The sequence below is a fragment of the Microcaecilia unicolor genome, chromosome 6, assembly GCF_901765095.1.
Source record: "Microcaecilia unicolor chromosome 6, aMicUni1.1, whole genome shotgun sequence".
Classification (NCBI taxonomy): Eukaryota; Metazoa; Chordata; class Amphibia; order Gymnophiona; family Siphonopidae; genus Microcaecilia; species Microcaecilia unicolor.
In genome coordinates, this window is record NC_044036.1 from 65,487,911 (window position 1) to 65,503,589 (window position 15,679).

The window sequence follows — 15,679 nt, forward strand, 5'->3', positions numbered from 1 at the left end:
CACTTGCAGAACATGGATATATCTTCAGTTAATATATAAGGAACCACAAGTGAAATGGAGTAATCTCTCCCCCACTGTGCAGCTCTTCACCCCTGTCCTTCCACCTCCACCCAGTTATGAGTCACATCTCCCCCCCCCCCCCCCCTCGGCAGCTCTTCACCCCCCATCCTTCCACCTTCACCCAGTAACGAGTAATCCCCACAACCATCTTACTGCACCTTCCTCTCCCTTTCCCCAGGGATTTCAGGACTAAGGAGCTACACCTTAGAGCCAGGGCCGTGCCAACACAGTAAGCGAGGTAAGCATGGCAGGAGGGCGCCATCCTCTGGGGGGCGCCCCGCCACACCATGCTTACCTCGCCCTCTTCTCCCCAGATCCTTTTTTTTTTGTTTAAATTACCTCTGACCGGCAGCAGCGTAGCGTTAGTGAGAAGGAGGCGGCGCTCCACCGCCCCCGACGTGTCAGTCTTCCCTTCGCTCAGTTCCACCTTCTTCTGACATCAGAAATGACGTCAGAAGAAGGCAGGAACTGAGCAAAGGGAAGACTGACACGTCGGGGCAGGGGAGCGCCGCCTCCTTCTCACTAACGCTACGCTGCCGCCGGTCAGAGGTAAATTTAAACAAAAAGAAAAGGATCTGGGGAGAAGAGGGCGGGTAGTGTAGCGATGGTTTTCGAGGGGGGGGGGCGGGCGCGGGGCCAACTGCAGGGGGGCACCGGAGACCCTAGGCACGGCCCTGCTTAGAGCCCCTATTCCTCATGCTCCCACTACACACACACTCTTATTCTCTCCCCAAGCATCACTTTCAACACCAGCTACCACCATTAGAAACCACCACATTCGCACAATCAAAATGTTCTGTTCATTGTGTTTCACACCTTCTTTCTCATACCTGTACTCAGCTTCCATTCCTCACTAGTACCATTTACGCAGTCTCTCATCCCTTTTTAAGTCTCCTGTCCCTTTTTACTCCTTCTCATCCCTTTCTTAACCCTTCTATATCTTTCATACCATCTCTCTAGCCCTACTTTCACTCTTCTCTTGCTCCATCTCTGAAGACTGTCTGATCTTCACACCCGTTCTCTTACTATTCCCCTTCTGATTCCTTCCCTCTAGACACTTTCCTCTCCTCCTTATCACACTACCCTCTTTTTTTTCCTGTTGCATCCTCTCCCTCCAGACACTTCCCCCTTCTCCCTTCTTCCAGATGCTGCTGTTCTTTTTTGTTACATTACTATTTGTTTGAAGCACAGATTGTTTCATTATTGTTGAGAAGAGGAAGCTCTTCAGTGATTTTTTTTTATATTGAGGTCTTTGAAAAAAAGTAATTTTAAAAATGGAGGTTTTTTTCTGTCCAATGATTAAAAGATTCCAACCCAATAAAACTAATGAGTAGGATATGAAATTTTTGACCAAGGTCTTTGTCTCCGTATAATTTTTTTGATATGAGATTGAGCATGTGTTGTTAATCTGTGTTTTGATATTACAGAAGACCTCCTTTCTTCTTTATTTTGAGTAGAGTTTTTTTAATCTTCTGCTCATAACTCATTTTAATTGATTGAGACTTTAATTAACCCTAGTATTGACTGAGTAAATGTCTTATCAGGATTCAGTTTCTAAATGCCATAAATTCCTGTTTTATGGAACAGCTGATCCTGGAACTGATGAGGTGTAGTCTATCCTTTGGGCCAGAACCTTGCAGTCTAGTAATGGTGATGGTACCACTTGGCAATAGTGAACACAATACAGTCAAATTAGCCTTCATCACTGCAAGGAGGACACTAAAGAAAACTTGTTTATAGCATTAATTTCAAAGAGAGTGACATGATAAAATTAGGAATTATTTTAGGGAAAAAAAGCTAATGAACAGTTTTCATGAAATGTGAGCGTTACTTAAAAACAGTTCGGAAGCCCAGAGAAAATATATTCCATGCATTAAAGGTCAAAGGACCACCACATAATGTTCAGAATGGTTTAATGGTGAGGTGAATGAGGCAGTAAATGCCAGAAAGACAGTTTCCAGAAAATGGAAAGCAGACCATTATGAAGAAAATTTGGGTAAGCATACACATTGGCAAGTTAGATGTGCAATAATATTAAGGCAGGATAAGAGAGACTGCGTAAAGAAGCTTGCGTTAGATGTACAGACTAACCCTTGGTGCATTTGAAACAAAACAAAAATACCCTGAGTGACTGACCACTAGATAGCCAAGGGTAAAAGGAGTTCTTAGGGAGACCAAGGTAATAGTATGGCTCTGTCACACTATAAATTAACTTGAAATGAACGTTCAGAAAAGATCTTTTTGTGATCTGCTAGGTATTTGTGGCCTAAACTAGCCACTGTTGGAGACAGGATGCTAAGCTTGGTAGACCTTAGTCTGATTCAACATGGTTTATCTTAGTTCTCAAGTGCAGTTGTCTTACACTTGCCTAAAATGTGCACTCTACATGGTAGTTCAGAGTCAGACAAAGAAAAATGTACTTACAACAAATTTATTTAAGATTCACTTGTTATACCGCCAGTAGCATCATAGTAGTTTACAGCAACCAGAGGAATCTGAGAAACAAATGAAGACAGTAGATATTAGATCCATATGAATCCTGACAAACGAATCATGAGGGAGGGGATAATGAATGACACAACAATTTAAAAACAAAACTACAAACTTATTATTATACTGAAAACAAAATAGAGGGAGAAACCAGTTCGGTGAGAGGAATAAGGTATTGAAAAGGTCATAGAGAGCCCTGCAAGAATTACAGTGTCTTCATCGCTGTCTTAATTTTCATCACAGAAGCCTCGAGGCACAGTTGTAAGAGAGTAGGATTGGTGCAGTAGAAAGATCAGGTACAAAGAGTCTAACTGGAATCTCATGAAAGATGGTACATTCAGGAGATTGGTATTGGTAGAATGAAGAGTGCATGTATATGCATATAGGAGGAGAAGTGAATGCAGATAAACTGAATAACCATTATGAAAAGCTCTGTGAGCAAGTAAATCTTCAACAAGGTTCTAAAGGTAACAGGAAGCCAATGTAGTGCGGAAAGTAAAGGAGTAACCTGATCAAAGCAAGTAGCTTAATAAAGCAGTTTAATGATTAGAGAAGAACACCTACTAGAAGAAAGTTGCAGTAATCTAAAAAGAGAAAACAAAGGCATGAAGCAAGCTTTCAGGAATCGATCATCTAATAGATGTTTCAGGGATCTTGCGATCTTATGAAGTCTAGCAGTTTAAAATTTTGGTTAATACTATCAACTTTAAACAGATCAACATATATCCACAAAAATCATGCCTAGTTTTCTTTTGAAGTATAGTGTTTTAACTGTGGTAATCTTAATGAAATGTGCCATAATTTCATCACTCTTTGCCTGGAGAGATTCTGTATTGTCATGCTTCTAGGTAGGTGACCCATAGGTCACAGTTGAGTTTATGCTTCCCTCCTGGCCTAAAGGCTAGTCAAGCTACAACTGGTAGCAGGCGAGTCTCACCCCTGTGGAGACTAAACCAGAGAGTGGCTCTTAGAAGAGCCCTTGGGGGCTGGTCTGATGAAGTCGGGGCCAGGGAGAAGCAGGAATCAAAACAGACGCAGGCAGGAACAAGATGGAGGGCACACACTGGGTTGGGGCAGGGGCAAGACCAGAACACAGTGGAAGAGACAAGCTGGAGCAGGCAGAAACAAGACTTGAAGGCATGGACAGGTACAGGACAAGCTAGGAACAGGGCTGGAGATTGACAAGTGGAACAAGGGTGGAGAAGCACTCAAGACACAACTGGAGCAAGGCTGAAGAAGCACCCAAAACACAACTAGAGGACCCATTGCAAAGGCACTGGATGGGAGTCAGGAACTTCCTTATATACTACAAGACAGGAAGTATTGACATCAGCCAGCACCCTCTTGCAGAGCTAAAAAAGAAGTGCAGGGTTTCCAGGAAGTGAAATAGATTCTTCTGGAATGGAATGCTGCTGGAGACCACAGAAAAATGATGAGGGGCATGACAGTACCCCCTTCCTGAACCCCCTCCCCAGGCCTGTGGGTTCAGGTTTGAGGGTATAAAGATGACGTAGTCTTACATGTGCAGGGACATGAACATAGACAGCAGGTTCACACGCATCATCCTCGGGTCCAAAGACCTTCCGAGCAAGAGGATAGTGTCATCTCCCTCTTATCCTTCTGACGTCTAGAATATCTTGCCTATGATAAGACATTTGGGGACACCAGTATTGATGTACCCTTGATTGAAGGGTCTTCTTTTTCCTGGGGATAATGAAGTAGATTTGAAGTTGTATGCCCAGTGCAAGGCCCACTTCCTTGACTTCTTAGGGACATGTGTTTTCCTTGAGATACAGTGATCTGGGAGACAGCAACACTCTTTACTGGGTCCAAGATGGGTTGGGATTCCAAGATAGAGGGCAAGGAAGCCTTTCCCTGTGGCGGCATCTTACCCAGCTGGAGAGCACTAGGGAAATCACACTCCCGGTGAGGCGGTAGTTTCATGGCTTGCTTCTTGCCATAAAAGCAAAATAGCACAAACGGAGGTGGAGGAAGTGAGCGATCAGCTGGCAGGGATAGCTCACATGACAGAATCCGCCACTCGGGGAGGGAGAGACAAACAGCCCTCTGTTCCTTTGCAGCTTGGTTATACGCTGAGCAGCGGATCCTGTCATGTGAACTCTCCCTGTCCCTGCCAGCTGATCACTCACTTCCCCCACTTCCATTTGTGCTGTTTTGCTGTCAGTTTATTTGAAATGGTGCCATTTTCAAGAAGTATATTTATGGTGGTGAAGAGTTTTACATACACCATATAACCCCTGACACAGCCCTTGTGTGGGCAAAACACGGCCTGTGTTGGGCATCATTCTGGTTTTTGCTTTACAAATAAACATTTGTTTCCATTTCCATTGATCTACTTGTTTTCCACAAGGGCAGAGTCAGAGCCTGGAGATGGGTCTTATGAGATCCCCTGGGGGTGGCACAACAGTCGAGGCCAGGGAATAGACCTTAAAAGAAGGCCCTTGGGGGCTTGCCTGACGAAGTCAGGGCTAGGGAGATGCAGAAAGCACAAAAGATGCAAACACACAGGCAGGAACAAGACAGAGGGCACAGACTGGGTCGGGGCAGGAAGCGGGCAGGTACAAGACGGAAGACACGGACAGCTACAAGGCTGGGACAGGACAGGTAGGAACAGGGCTAGAGATAGGGCAACTGGAGCAAGGCTGGAGCAGCGCCCAAGACATGGCTGGAGGACCTGTTGCAAAGGCACTGGCTGGGAGTCGGGAACTTCCTTATATACTACAAGACAGGAGGTGATTAAATCAGCCAGCGCATTCTTGCAGGGCTAAAAAGAAAGTGCAGGGTGTCAGTGTTACTGTGACTCCTGCACCGCATCATACCTACACACTGCTAGCTGCCACCTACCAGACCATCCTCTCTGACAAGACACCACCTTCCTAGGTTGCACGCACCTCAGCCTTTACTTATTGGGCTCGTGGCAGGAGCCACAGGAAGACACAACAAGATGACAACATGACCCGAGACGCACTTACCTACTTCATTTTCTTTGCACCTATTCCAGAGAGTGTGTTCCTGAGACACCACAGTGCTTGTTCTAGAGTGTAGCTCCTGAGACACCTTAGCGCTTGCTCCAGTGAATGAGTTCCTGAGATGCCTTGGTGCTTGCTCCAGAGAATAGCTTCTAAGACGCCCGCAGCGCTTGTTCCAGAGAGCAAGTTCCTGAGACGCTACAGTGCTCATTCCAGTGAGTGAGTTCCTGAGACGCTAAAGTGCTTGTTCCAGAGAGCAGCTCCTGTGATGCCTCTGCGCTTATTCCAGTGAGTGAGGTTCTTGAAACACTCTAGCACTTATACCTGAGTGAGTTCTGAGACACCACAGCCCCTGTTCCAGAGAGTGAGTTCCTGAGATGCCACAGCACTTTACCTAGAGTGTTCCTGAGATACCATAGCGCGTGTTCCAGGGAAGGATGCTCCTGAGATACTACCGCACTTATTCCTAGAGTGATTCTGTGAGTGACCATGAGACGCTACTACAATTATTCGTCAGAGTGTTCCTCTGACAGTGATCCTGAGAGGGTTCCTAAGAGGGATCCTGAGAGTGCTCCTGTGAGTGGTCCTGTTTTGTAGTGACTCGTCAGCCACACTCTGGTTTTCCAGTCTGGTCCAAGGGCTCACACTTCCAGTTATATATAACACAGGGTTTCCAGGAAGAGAAACAGATTCTTCTGGCACTAAATGGTGCTAGGGACCACGGAAACAGGTGAGGGGTGTGACATGTATGTTAGAAGGTGGTACAGTCTGTTCAGTTTCTCCAGTTTTAGAGGATGTTTCCTCATTTGTTGCTTCTGGATTTAAATAAAGTTTTAGATTTGATGAAACACCATCCAAGGTGAGTAACAATAAAAATGTACAACATTATCTTAGTCCCTATAATCCTACCCCACCTACACAACCCCACTTTACTACATTCTTGTACACTACAATTAAATTCTCCATCACTCCTCGTTTCCTAAATAAATAGCCGCTGCATGCATAATATTTGAACACATTTGAGCCTTACATTTATTTTAGTAAGCTAGTGGCCATGTTTTTTACTTTATCACGTTTGCCTATTTGTTATAAAGGAGGTTGCCCATAATGTAATACATATTGTGAATGAAGTCTGATAAAGACTTAAAATGGAAAGCTGATATCTGTTCTTTCCTTAGCATCAGCACCACTATTCTGCACAATTGGGTTGTTATCCCTTCCTACCAGCAGGTGGATGTAGAGAAAACTGAATTCTACCAGTGACATCATTGGTATAATCTGGGTTGCTGCCTGGAACAATCCAGTGTTTTTTCTACTTTCAGCAGATTGTAGGTCATGCTGTCGGTGCTCCTGTCTCTGGTCTAGCTCCTTGTTCTGCTGGCTATGGACTCCTGGTCAAGCCCAACTGCTGCTCAGTCTCAAACCTTGCCTGGTTGAGCACAGAGGTTGGCTCCATTGGCCCCATCGCACTTCTTAGTGCCACTGTGTGAAGCTTTGGCTCAGTCCCACGGGGCCTTGTCTGAAGGCTGCCGGTCCCTATCCCCCCCACCCTTCTTGCCCATACACCCTATTTTGCAGTAACCCCGATGGGTACCCCTGCAGCTCCCAGGTATTGCGCTTTAAAAAAAATTGGTCTGGATAGCTTTATTCCTTGATTAAGGGGAGGGTGAACAGTGGAGTGCCGCACGAATCAGTTCTGGGACCAGTGCTATTTAATATATTTATACATTATATGGAAACCGGAATGACGAGTGAGGTGATTAAATTTGCAGATGATACAAATTCAAGGTTGTTAAAACACGTGCAGACTGTGAAGTATTGCAGGAAGAACTTAGTAAATTGGAAGACTGGGCATCCAAATGGCAGATGAAATTTAATGTGAACAAATGCAAGGTGATGCACATTGGAAAGAATAATCCGAATCATAGTTACCTGATGGGGGTCAGCACTCAAGAAAAAGATCTAGGTGTCATTGTAGATAATACGCTGAAATCTTCCATTCAGTGTGCGGCGGTGGACAAAAAAGCAAACAGGATATTAGGAATTATTAGGAAAGGGATGGTGAATAAGACTGAAAATACTATAATGCCTCTGTCGCTCCATGGTGCGACCGCATCTTGCCTATTGCGTTCAGTTCTGGTCCCCGTATCTCAAAAAAAGATATAGCAGAATTAGAAAAGGTTCAAAAAGCGATCAGAGGATGGAACTCCTCCAGTATGAGGAAAGCCTAAGAAGTTAGGGCTCTTCAGCTTGGAAAAGAGACGGCTGAGGGGAGATTTGATTGAGGACTACAAAATTCTGAGTGGTGTAGATTGAGTAGAAGTAAATCAATTTTTTACTCGTTCCAAAAGTACAAAGACTAGTGGACACTCAAGGAAGTTACATGGAAATACTTTTAAAACAATAGGCGGGTCTATTTTTTTCACTCAACGAATAGTTAAGCTCTGGAACTCTTTGCCGGAGGATGTGGTAACAGTGGTTAGCATATCTGGGTTTAAAAAAGGTTTGGACAAGTTCCTGGAGGAAAAGTCCATAGTTTGCTGTTGAGACAGATATGGGGAAGCAACTGCTTGCTCCAGGATTGATTAGCATGGAACGTTGCTAATAATTGGGTTTCTGCCAGTACTTGTGACCTGACTTGGCCACTGTTTGGAAACAGCGTAAAAGGGATTTCCCTGCCAGTGCACCCTTAAGGAGCTGGGGAATGGCGGAGATGCTGAAGCTCAAGGCTGAGGCAGGCCCTTAGCAGTAAGGCAAGCTTGCACGCGCCTGTGATGTGGTTGGACATGCTGGCTGGCTGGCAGGCACTGAGGAGTTTGCAAGAGCTCACAGCCATTTCCAACTTCTTAAGTGGGGGGGGGGAGGGGGTGCTCCTAGTTCTAACCTTACTGCTATGACTGCCGAGACATTGGTGTCATTAGCAGGAACAGCAGCCATTTGGAATGCTGCAGTTTTTTATTTTCTCCTGCTGCTGAGTGTTTGTCCCCATCAGGAATTTGGGGGGGGGGGGGGGGGGGTAGGAGAATCTTCCTCCCCCCTTGGGTCTGACTTAGGCCTTTTGGCTCCAGAGCTTGGTCCAGTTGGTCAAGCATGCCGTACAGTTGGATGGTGGGTCCCCTCCTACTGTTGGGACTCCTGGGGTCCCCAGTGTAGGCTTTAAAAGGCGCAGAGCTGAATTGAGGGTTCCAGAGGGCCCAGCACCCTCGGGGGAGATGGGGGGACTTGGAGGCACTGTTGGCCTCCCATTCTACCTCTGATTCAGGTTCTGAGGGTCCCCCCGCCGAGGGAAGCTGAGAATTAATGGTCATCTGTGATCCATCCCTTTCGGAGACAGGAGCTGTCTTGTCTTATTGACGAGGTGACAAGGGACATTTCCATGCTCAAGCCTCTGTGGAGAGGGTTCTGCTGCTGGAAGAGCTCATGAGGCCCCTGAAGCATTTTCCCTGTCACAAGGCTCTCGTTCATATGATGATAGCAGAGTATGAAAATCCTGATGGTCCCCTTTGGGGGCCAGGGTTCTCGATTGCCTTTACACTTTGCCCAGAGGAGGTCCAGAAGTACTGGGCGTTCCCTAAGGGTGGATGTGCTGGTGACGAGGGTCACAAAGGCGACCGCTGTTCCTGTCCAGGGAGGCTCAGACCTCAAGAACTTCATGATGAACTCCACCTGGTGTCCAGCATTCAGTCTCCTCAGTTGGGGATCTCACTGCATGGGATGAGTGGCTCAAGGAACCTGGTCAAGCCAACAGACCTGGTCCATCATTCACCTGGATACCAGGGTGGTCTAAATAGCCCTGCAAGAGTTTTGGTCGCTTCTCAAAGGGAATACAGTCAGAGTGATGTCGGACAACACCACGGTTGTGGCTTACATCAACAGGCAGGGCAGTATCGGGTGTCAGGCAGTGAGCCTCAGTCTGTGGGCAGAGAGCCATCTGCAGGCCCTCTTAGTGGTCCATATTGTGGGCAAGGACAATGTGCAGGTGGACTTTCTTGGTCACTCTCTCCTGGAGCCAAGAGAAGTGGGGCATTCCTGTTAGCTTGTTGTGGATCACAGGTCCCCAGCAGTTTGACCTGATGATATCCAGAGTGAATACAAAGGCAGAGCACTGCTTCAGTAGATGGAGGGAGTCGGCCTATCAGGGGATCGATGCCCTGTTTCACCCTTGGCTGTTGGAGGAGCTCCTCTATGACTTTCCTCCGTGGCCTTTGCTAGGCTGTCTGTTGCGCAGGATTGTAAGCCATCCTCATTTAGTCCTGTTGGTGACTCTGGACTGCCTCACCGGCCCTGATATGCAAATCTCCAGCACCTTCTGGTGGAGGAGCCTATTCAGCTGTCCAGGGGTCGAGATCTGCTCCAGAAATGGAAGATCCAGTTCCCTTCTAGCTTAAAGTCTGGCCATTGAGAGGACGCGTTTAGAGAAAAATGATTTCTCCCCTCAGGTGGTCTTTATGCTTCTCTGTTCCAGGAAGTCCTCTACATCCATGGCTTACATCAGAGTTTGGCGTGTTTTTGAATCCTGGTACGGGAAATGGCCCCTGCCTGCCTGGCGGGCTCAGATCCCTGATATTTTGGAATTTTTGCAGCAAGGCCTGGATCAGGGGCTGGCTTTGAGCATCCTGAGGATTCGGGTCACTGCTCTTTCCAGTTTTGGGAGGAAAGTGAAGGGCACTTCTCAGGCCTTGCATAGAGACTAGCTTGGTTGGTGCATCTACATCTCCCGCTTCTTCCTTCCTTTTGTGAGAAATCAACCTGGTTCTTTGGGCCCTGTTGAAGGCTCCCTTTCAGCCTCTGCACTCGGCCTCCATCAAGAACCTTACTGTCAAGACTGTGTTCCTGGAGGCCTTCGCCTCTGCTAATACGGTGTCCGAGCTGCAGGCCCTGTCCTCTCCTGACAAAACCCATATCTTTCCTTAACAGAGGTATCAGTGTCCTTGTGGACTGTACCCTCTTTTCTACTGAAAGTGGCGTGTCCCTTTCTTGTGAATCAGGAGGTCTGGTTGTCATCTTTTGTGGTAAGGGGTTTGACTCCTGTGGGCCAGAGGCGCCGCAAGCTGGGTGTTTAAAAGAGGCTCCTCTGGTATCATAAGGAGACGAATGAGTTTCATCTTTCTAACCACCTCTTCTTGCTTTTCATGGCCTTCGCAATGGCCAGGTGGCCTCTAAGGCCTTGATTGTGAGGTGAATTAAGGCAGCTATTGAGTCTGCCTATATATGTAAAAACCATCCATAGCCTCAAGGGTTGAAGGCCAACTGTACTAGGGCTCAGGCAGCTTGATGAGCAGTGGTCCCTGAGGAGATTTGCAGGGCGGCAACTTGGTCGTCGCTCCATTTGTTAGCTAAGCACTACAGATTGGATGTGTTGGCCAGAGTCTTAGTTGTACTTTAGCAGAGCCAATATTGTCTTCCCCCACCCAGTAGAGCTGTTTCAGTATGTCCCAATCATGGAGAACAGTGGTGACGCTGAGGAAGGAAACGTTATGTCTTACCTGATCATTTTTTTTCCTTTAGTCAGCGACACTGTTCTACAGTCTCGTCCTTAGAAGGTCCTCAGTTATGCTCTGTGATTTCTTTTCAGTTCTTAAAAAAAAACAAAAAAACCCTAGATCAGTTGTTCTGATTGGCAGCAATACATGGTACTGCTATATCTTGGTATATGCAGGGTAGCGAATTACACTCTGTGGCATCCTGGATTGTTCCAGGGAGCAACCCAGCTTATACCAGCGATATCACTGGTAAAATTTAGTTTTCTCTATCTCCACTTGCTGGTAAGAAGGGATAACAACCCAATCGTACAAAACACTGTTGCTGACTAAAGGAAAGAAAATGATCATCGTTTCCCCCTCCCCACCCCTTATGCATGCCAAAATACGTTTAGCATTAACAATATTAAATCAAAGGCTCCCCCCCCCCCCCCCGAGTTTTCAATAGTATTGCCAGGTTCATAGTATATTTTAACTACCCCCTTACTCCCCTTTATTTTTAACCCATATGCGTTAAGCTATGCATATTCACATTAAGGTGGTCTGTTATTAAAGATTAATGCATGTTATCTGCAGCAGGGCCCATAGGAATAAAATGGGTCCTGTGGCAGACATCGTGTGCTAACCTTTTAGTAAAAGACCCTCTAAATTGCATCTGCCACTTTGTTTGTGTAGTGAAGCAGATGAAAAGGAGAAAGAAAACAAAATTATTTCATAATACATATGAGCTACTTGAGTGAGTGAGTGAATAAATAGAAATGAAATTTTATCTAGCAATGTAATTGTTATACCTATTTTTTTGTTTGGCTTTTTTTTTTTTTTTGTACTTTTAGGAAAGAAATCCCATCTCAGAAAAACAGCTGAGAAGAAAGCGCCTACAAAAGAAACCACAGCAAAGCTTCAACAGTCTGAGATATGGAAGATGGAGAACGAGTTCTATGAATTCGCACTGGAGCAGTTCCAGTTCATCAGAGCACATGCAGTACGGGAAAAGGATGGTGAACTATACATTCTCGCACAAAACTTTTTCTATGAAAAGATTTACCCTAAGCCAAACTAAGAGCAAAGTACACAGATTAATGGATGAAGTCTTTGGTCATGCTGTTTCAATCAGCCCTGGAGACCTGTGTGCTGATGTACCTTTTGAGACATTTCACTGTTCAGCTGAGATAGTGTGTTGTGGTGCAGTACTGGATTATCAGCACTACAGAGGCCCATGCCCCAGCTCTAACTAATATGAACAAGAGGAGTAAATGCTGCTTCTCTGAAGAAACCTCCACTTGCAAAAATATTCAACACAGTAGTTCTGATTTAAATGTTAAATAGATGAAACTGTTTTATTTTTAATTTTTTGAGTAATTGCTTTCATATAAAGGGAAAGACCCATGGTAGTGCATATGGCAAAATTCAGAGTATAAGCACCACTCTACTAATAGGTCTTTAAACATCTAATTTGAGTTACTTTAGAAACACAGAAATAAAAACACAGATGATACCTAGTAAGCACCATCATAAAATCTCCACAATGCAGTTAATATTATTCCTGCCACACTGGAACAGCTACTAGGACTTACCAAACAGCAACTATGGAGAAAATATTTTTCAGTCCCAAGTGCTTCCATTTGCCATTTCCCAGCAGCCATAGGAGCCACTTTTCAAAATGATTGGGGTGCTAAACCCAATGAAAATAACGCCACCCTGAACATTTGTTTATTACTTTGAGACATGATCTGAAATACACTGGTATAAACCAGTGGAGTCTTGCTGCTCTGAACTATCAGTGTTGAGACATGGGATCCTAGGGCATTGTGGTTTATTTTCAAAGATGGTACCACCAAGGTATTACCTGTACTTCATATGTAGCTTTGTTAATAGAGTAATGGCAAATACATTTTAAACTCCTTGGCATTACTTTACTAGGTGCTTTGTTTAGAGGAACATTGAGTTCCTTCCCTTTAAACTTCTGTGAGGAAAAATAATTTATTTCCTCTTATACATAAATGTGGTTTGGATGGTGTTATGAATATCAATAGCAGTTGTTTCCCAGGCTTATATGTTCCTATGAAGGCAAAGCAGTTCACTAAATTCAAACGACGTCATCTGATGGCACTGATGTGGAACACTTTCCAGAGCTTTCCAGTGAAGACTTGAAGACCTGTTTGGGCATGCACTAGAATTCTGTGATTATCTGGCATTCCTCATCCTTTTCCTTTGCTACTAATGATCATGCTTCCACTTTTTATTTCTTTTGTTTTGCTGTTCATGCAGTCATTTCTACAGGTTTCTCTCTCTGGCTTTTCCTCTTAGCATTTTCTTTTTTATTCTTTTGCATACTTAAGCTTTACTTTCTTTTCAGTGGACCCTTCTTTCAGCAGTTTCTACAGACCTAGTTATCTTTCTTTTTTAAGGGCCATCTGTCTGCTTTAATAATTGGTTCTCGTTTTGGTTTTGTATGGTCTTTTTTTTAATATATATATAACAGGCAAACAACCCGCAGTTCAAGAAGAACCCAAGCTGCAGTCAGACGATAAGAACTGCCATATTGGCCAAGACCCAAGGTCCATTAAGCCCAATATCCTGTTTGCAGCTGTGGCCAATCCAGATCACAAGTACCTGGCAGGATTTCAGAGAGTAAATAGATTTCATGTTGCTTATGCCCAGGCAAAAGCAGTGGCATTTCCTCCAAGTCTACCTAGTTAATAATGTTTTTTTCTACAGGAATTTGTCCAAACGATTTTTAAACCCAGCTATACTAACTCCTTTTACTACTTCCTCCTGCAACAAATTCCAGAGCTGATTTGTATGTTGAATGAAAAAATATTATTTCAGATTTGTTTTAAATGTGCTGTTTAGTAATTTCTTGGCATTTCACCTAATCTTTATATTTTTTTGAAAGAGTAAACAACCCATTAACATTTACCTATGATTTTATAGACATCTATTGTATCTCCAATCAATCATAGCTTAAGAGCCCTATCTTGTTCAGTCTTTCCTCATCTGGAAGCTATTTCATCCTCTTTTTATCATTTTGGTTTCCATTCTCTGGACCTTTGCAACTTCACTATCTTTTTTTGACATGTGGTGACTAAAGTTGCACCATCTACAAAGGTATTGGGAAACGAATGGAGAATATAATACCTAAAATCCAGTTTGCCTTTTTTGACTGCTACCACACAGTAAGGATTTCAAAATATAGTCCACGTTGATGCCAAGATCCTTTTCCTGGGTGGTGAAATTTAATATGAAACCTAGCATCATGTAACTACAGTTTGATACACAAAGGGAAAAAATAATGCACTTAAATGTCTTGTGCTGTTTTGATTCCCAGTCTCAAAAACCACTTGTGATTTAACAACTTTGGATAATTTTGTGGTGTTTGTAAATTTGAAACTTAACTCAAGACTAGGAATGCAAAAGCATCTTATCCATTGGATATATAATTTAGGAAGAGGTATTTGCAATGGCTAATGACAAGTGCAGATCGATATGACTGCAGGTGTCTAGCTTTCTGCTCTAGAAGCAGATTACTAAGCAGTCTAGTGGCAAAACCATATTACAGTTCAAGAAGCTAATGGATTAATTCACATAACATGCACATATCTGAGGCATGGTCGGTTTCCAGTATGGTGGGATTTTTTCATAAAGAAACCAACCTAGTTGGGAGTTTTATGCAATTGTAAGGTTGGAAATAAGGAACTTCATACCACCCTCTGCTAGTTTTCCCTTGTGGTATGAACATTGAGATCAAAGTAGTACATTCTTTTGGTCTTTCTGATTCAATCTCTCCAGTACTTCTGACTTTTACAATAGAATCCTTTAGAAGATTTTATAATGATAAAAGGTAAAGATTTGCTGTCCGATGTAATGGCCGGTCCCTAGATCCTTCTGTTCCACACAACTGCTTATAATACTTTTATATCAGACCCTTGACTTGAAATAAACTGGGTATGCCACCATTATGTAGAAGGGAGACCAATTTCTATATGACCTTTAGTTGTAAGGTTTTGTGTGGGGGCTGTGCTTCATTTTAAGCCTTCCATTAACTTATGTTTTATATTTTGGTGTTTTCTTTCCAAATAATTCTAAGATGACTTACAACTTTATTATTAGATACAATAGGTATCTTCTCCAAAGAGCTTACAGTATAAAAGGGTTACCTGAGACAACAGATGGTACTGATTTTCCCAAACTTAAGAAGGAGTGTCTGGAGCAAGCTTTTGAACCTTGATTTTCTTTGTTTGTAGCTTGTTGTTAATAGAAATCAAACAAAATAAAACATGGAAAAGAAAATAAGATGATACCTTTTTTATTGGACATAACTTAATACATTTCTTGATTAGCTTTCGAAGGTTGCCCTTCTTCGTCAGATCGGAAATAAGCAAATGTGTTAGTTGATAGTATATATAAGTGAAGCATCAAAGCATTTCAATGACAGTCTATCAACTAACACATTTGCTTATTTCCGATCTGACGAAGAAGGGCAACCTTCGAAAGCTAATCAAGAAATGTATTAAGTTATGTCCAATAAAAAAGGTATCATCTTATTTTCTTTTCCATGTTTTATTTTGTTTGATTTCTATTGATAACCTTTAAGAGTGGACTAACACGGCTACCACACCTCTCTACTTTTGCTTGTTGTTATAACCACTCAGCCACATG

General features: G+C 43.7%; 1 protein-coding gene across 2 annotated transcripts in view; it reads left to right on the forward strand.

The window, feature by feature from the left end:
* Positions 1-15,316, forward strand: part of HS2ST1 (heparan sulfate 2-O-sulfotransferase 1) — a 189,923-nt gene extending 174,607 nt beyond the window's left edge. For both annotated transcript variants that reach the window (XM_030205345.1, XM_030205346.1), the window contains exon 7: positions 11,854-15,316. In XM_030205345.1, coding sequence (XP_030061205.1) covers positions 11,854-12,080 — 227 coding nt within the window. In that variant the 3' untranslated portion in view covers positions 12,081-15,316. The remainder of the gene's footprint in view (positions 1-11,853) is intronic.
* The last annotated feature ends 363 nt before the right edge of the window (positions 15,317-15,679 follow it).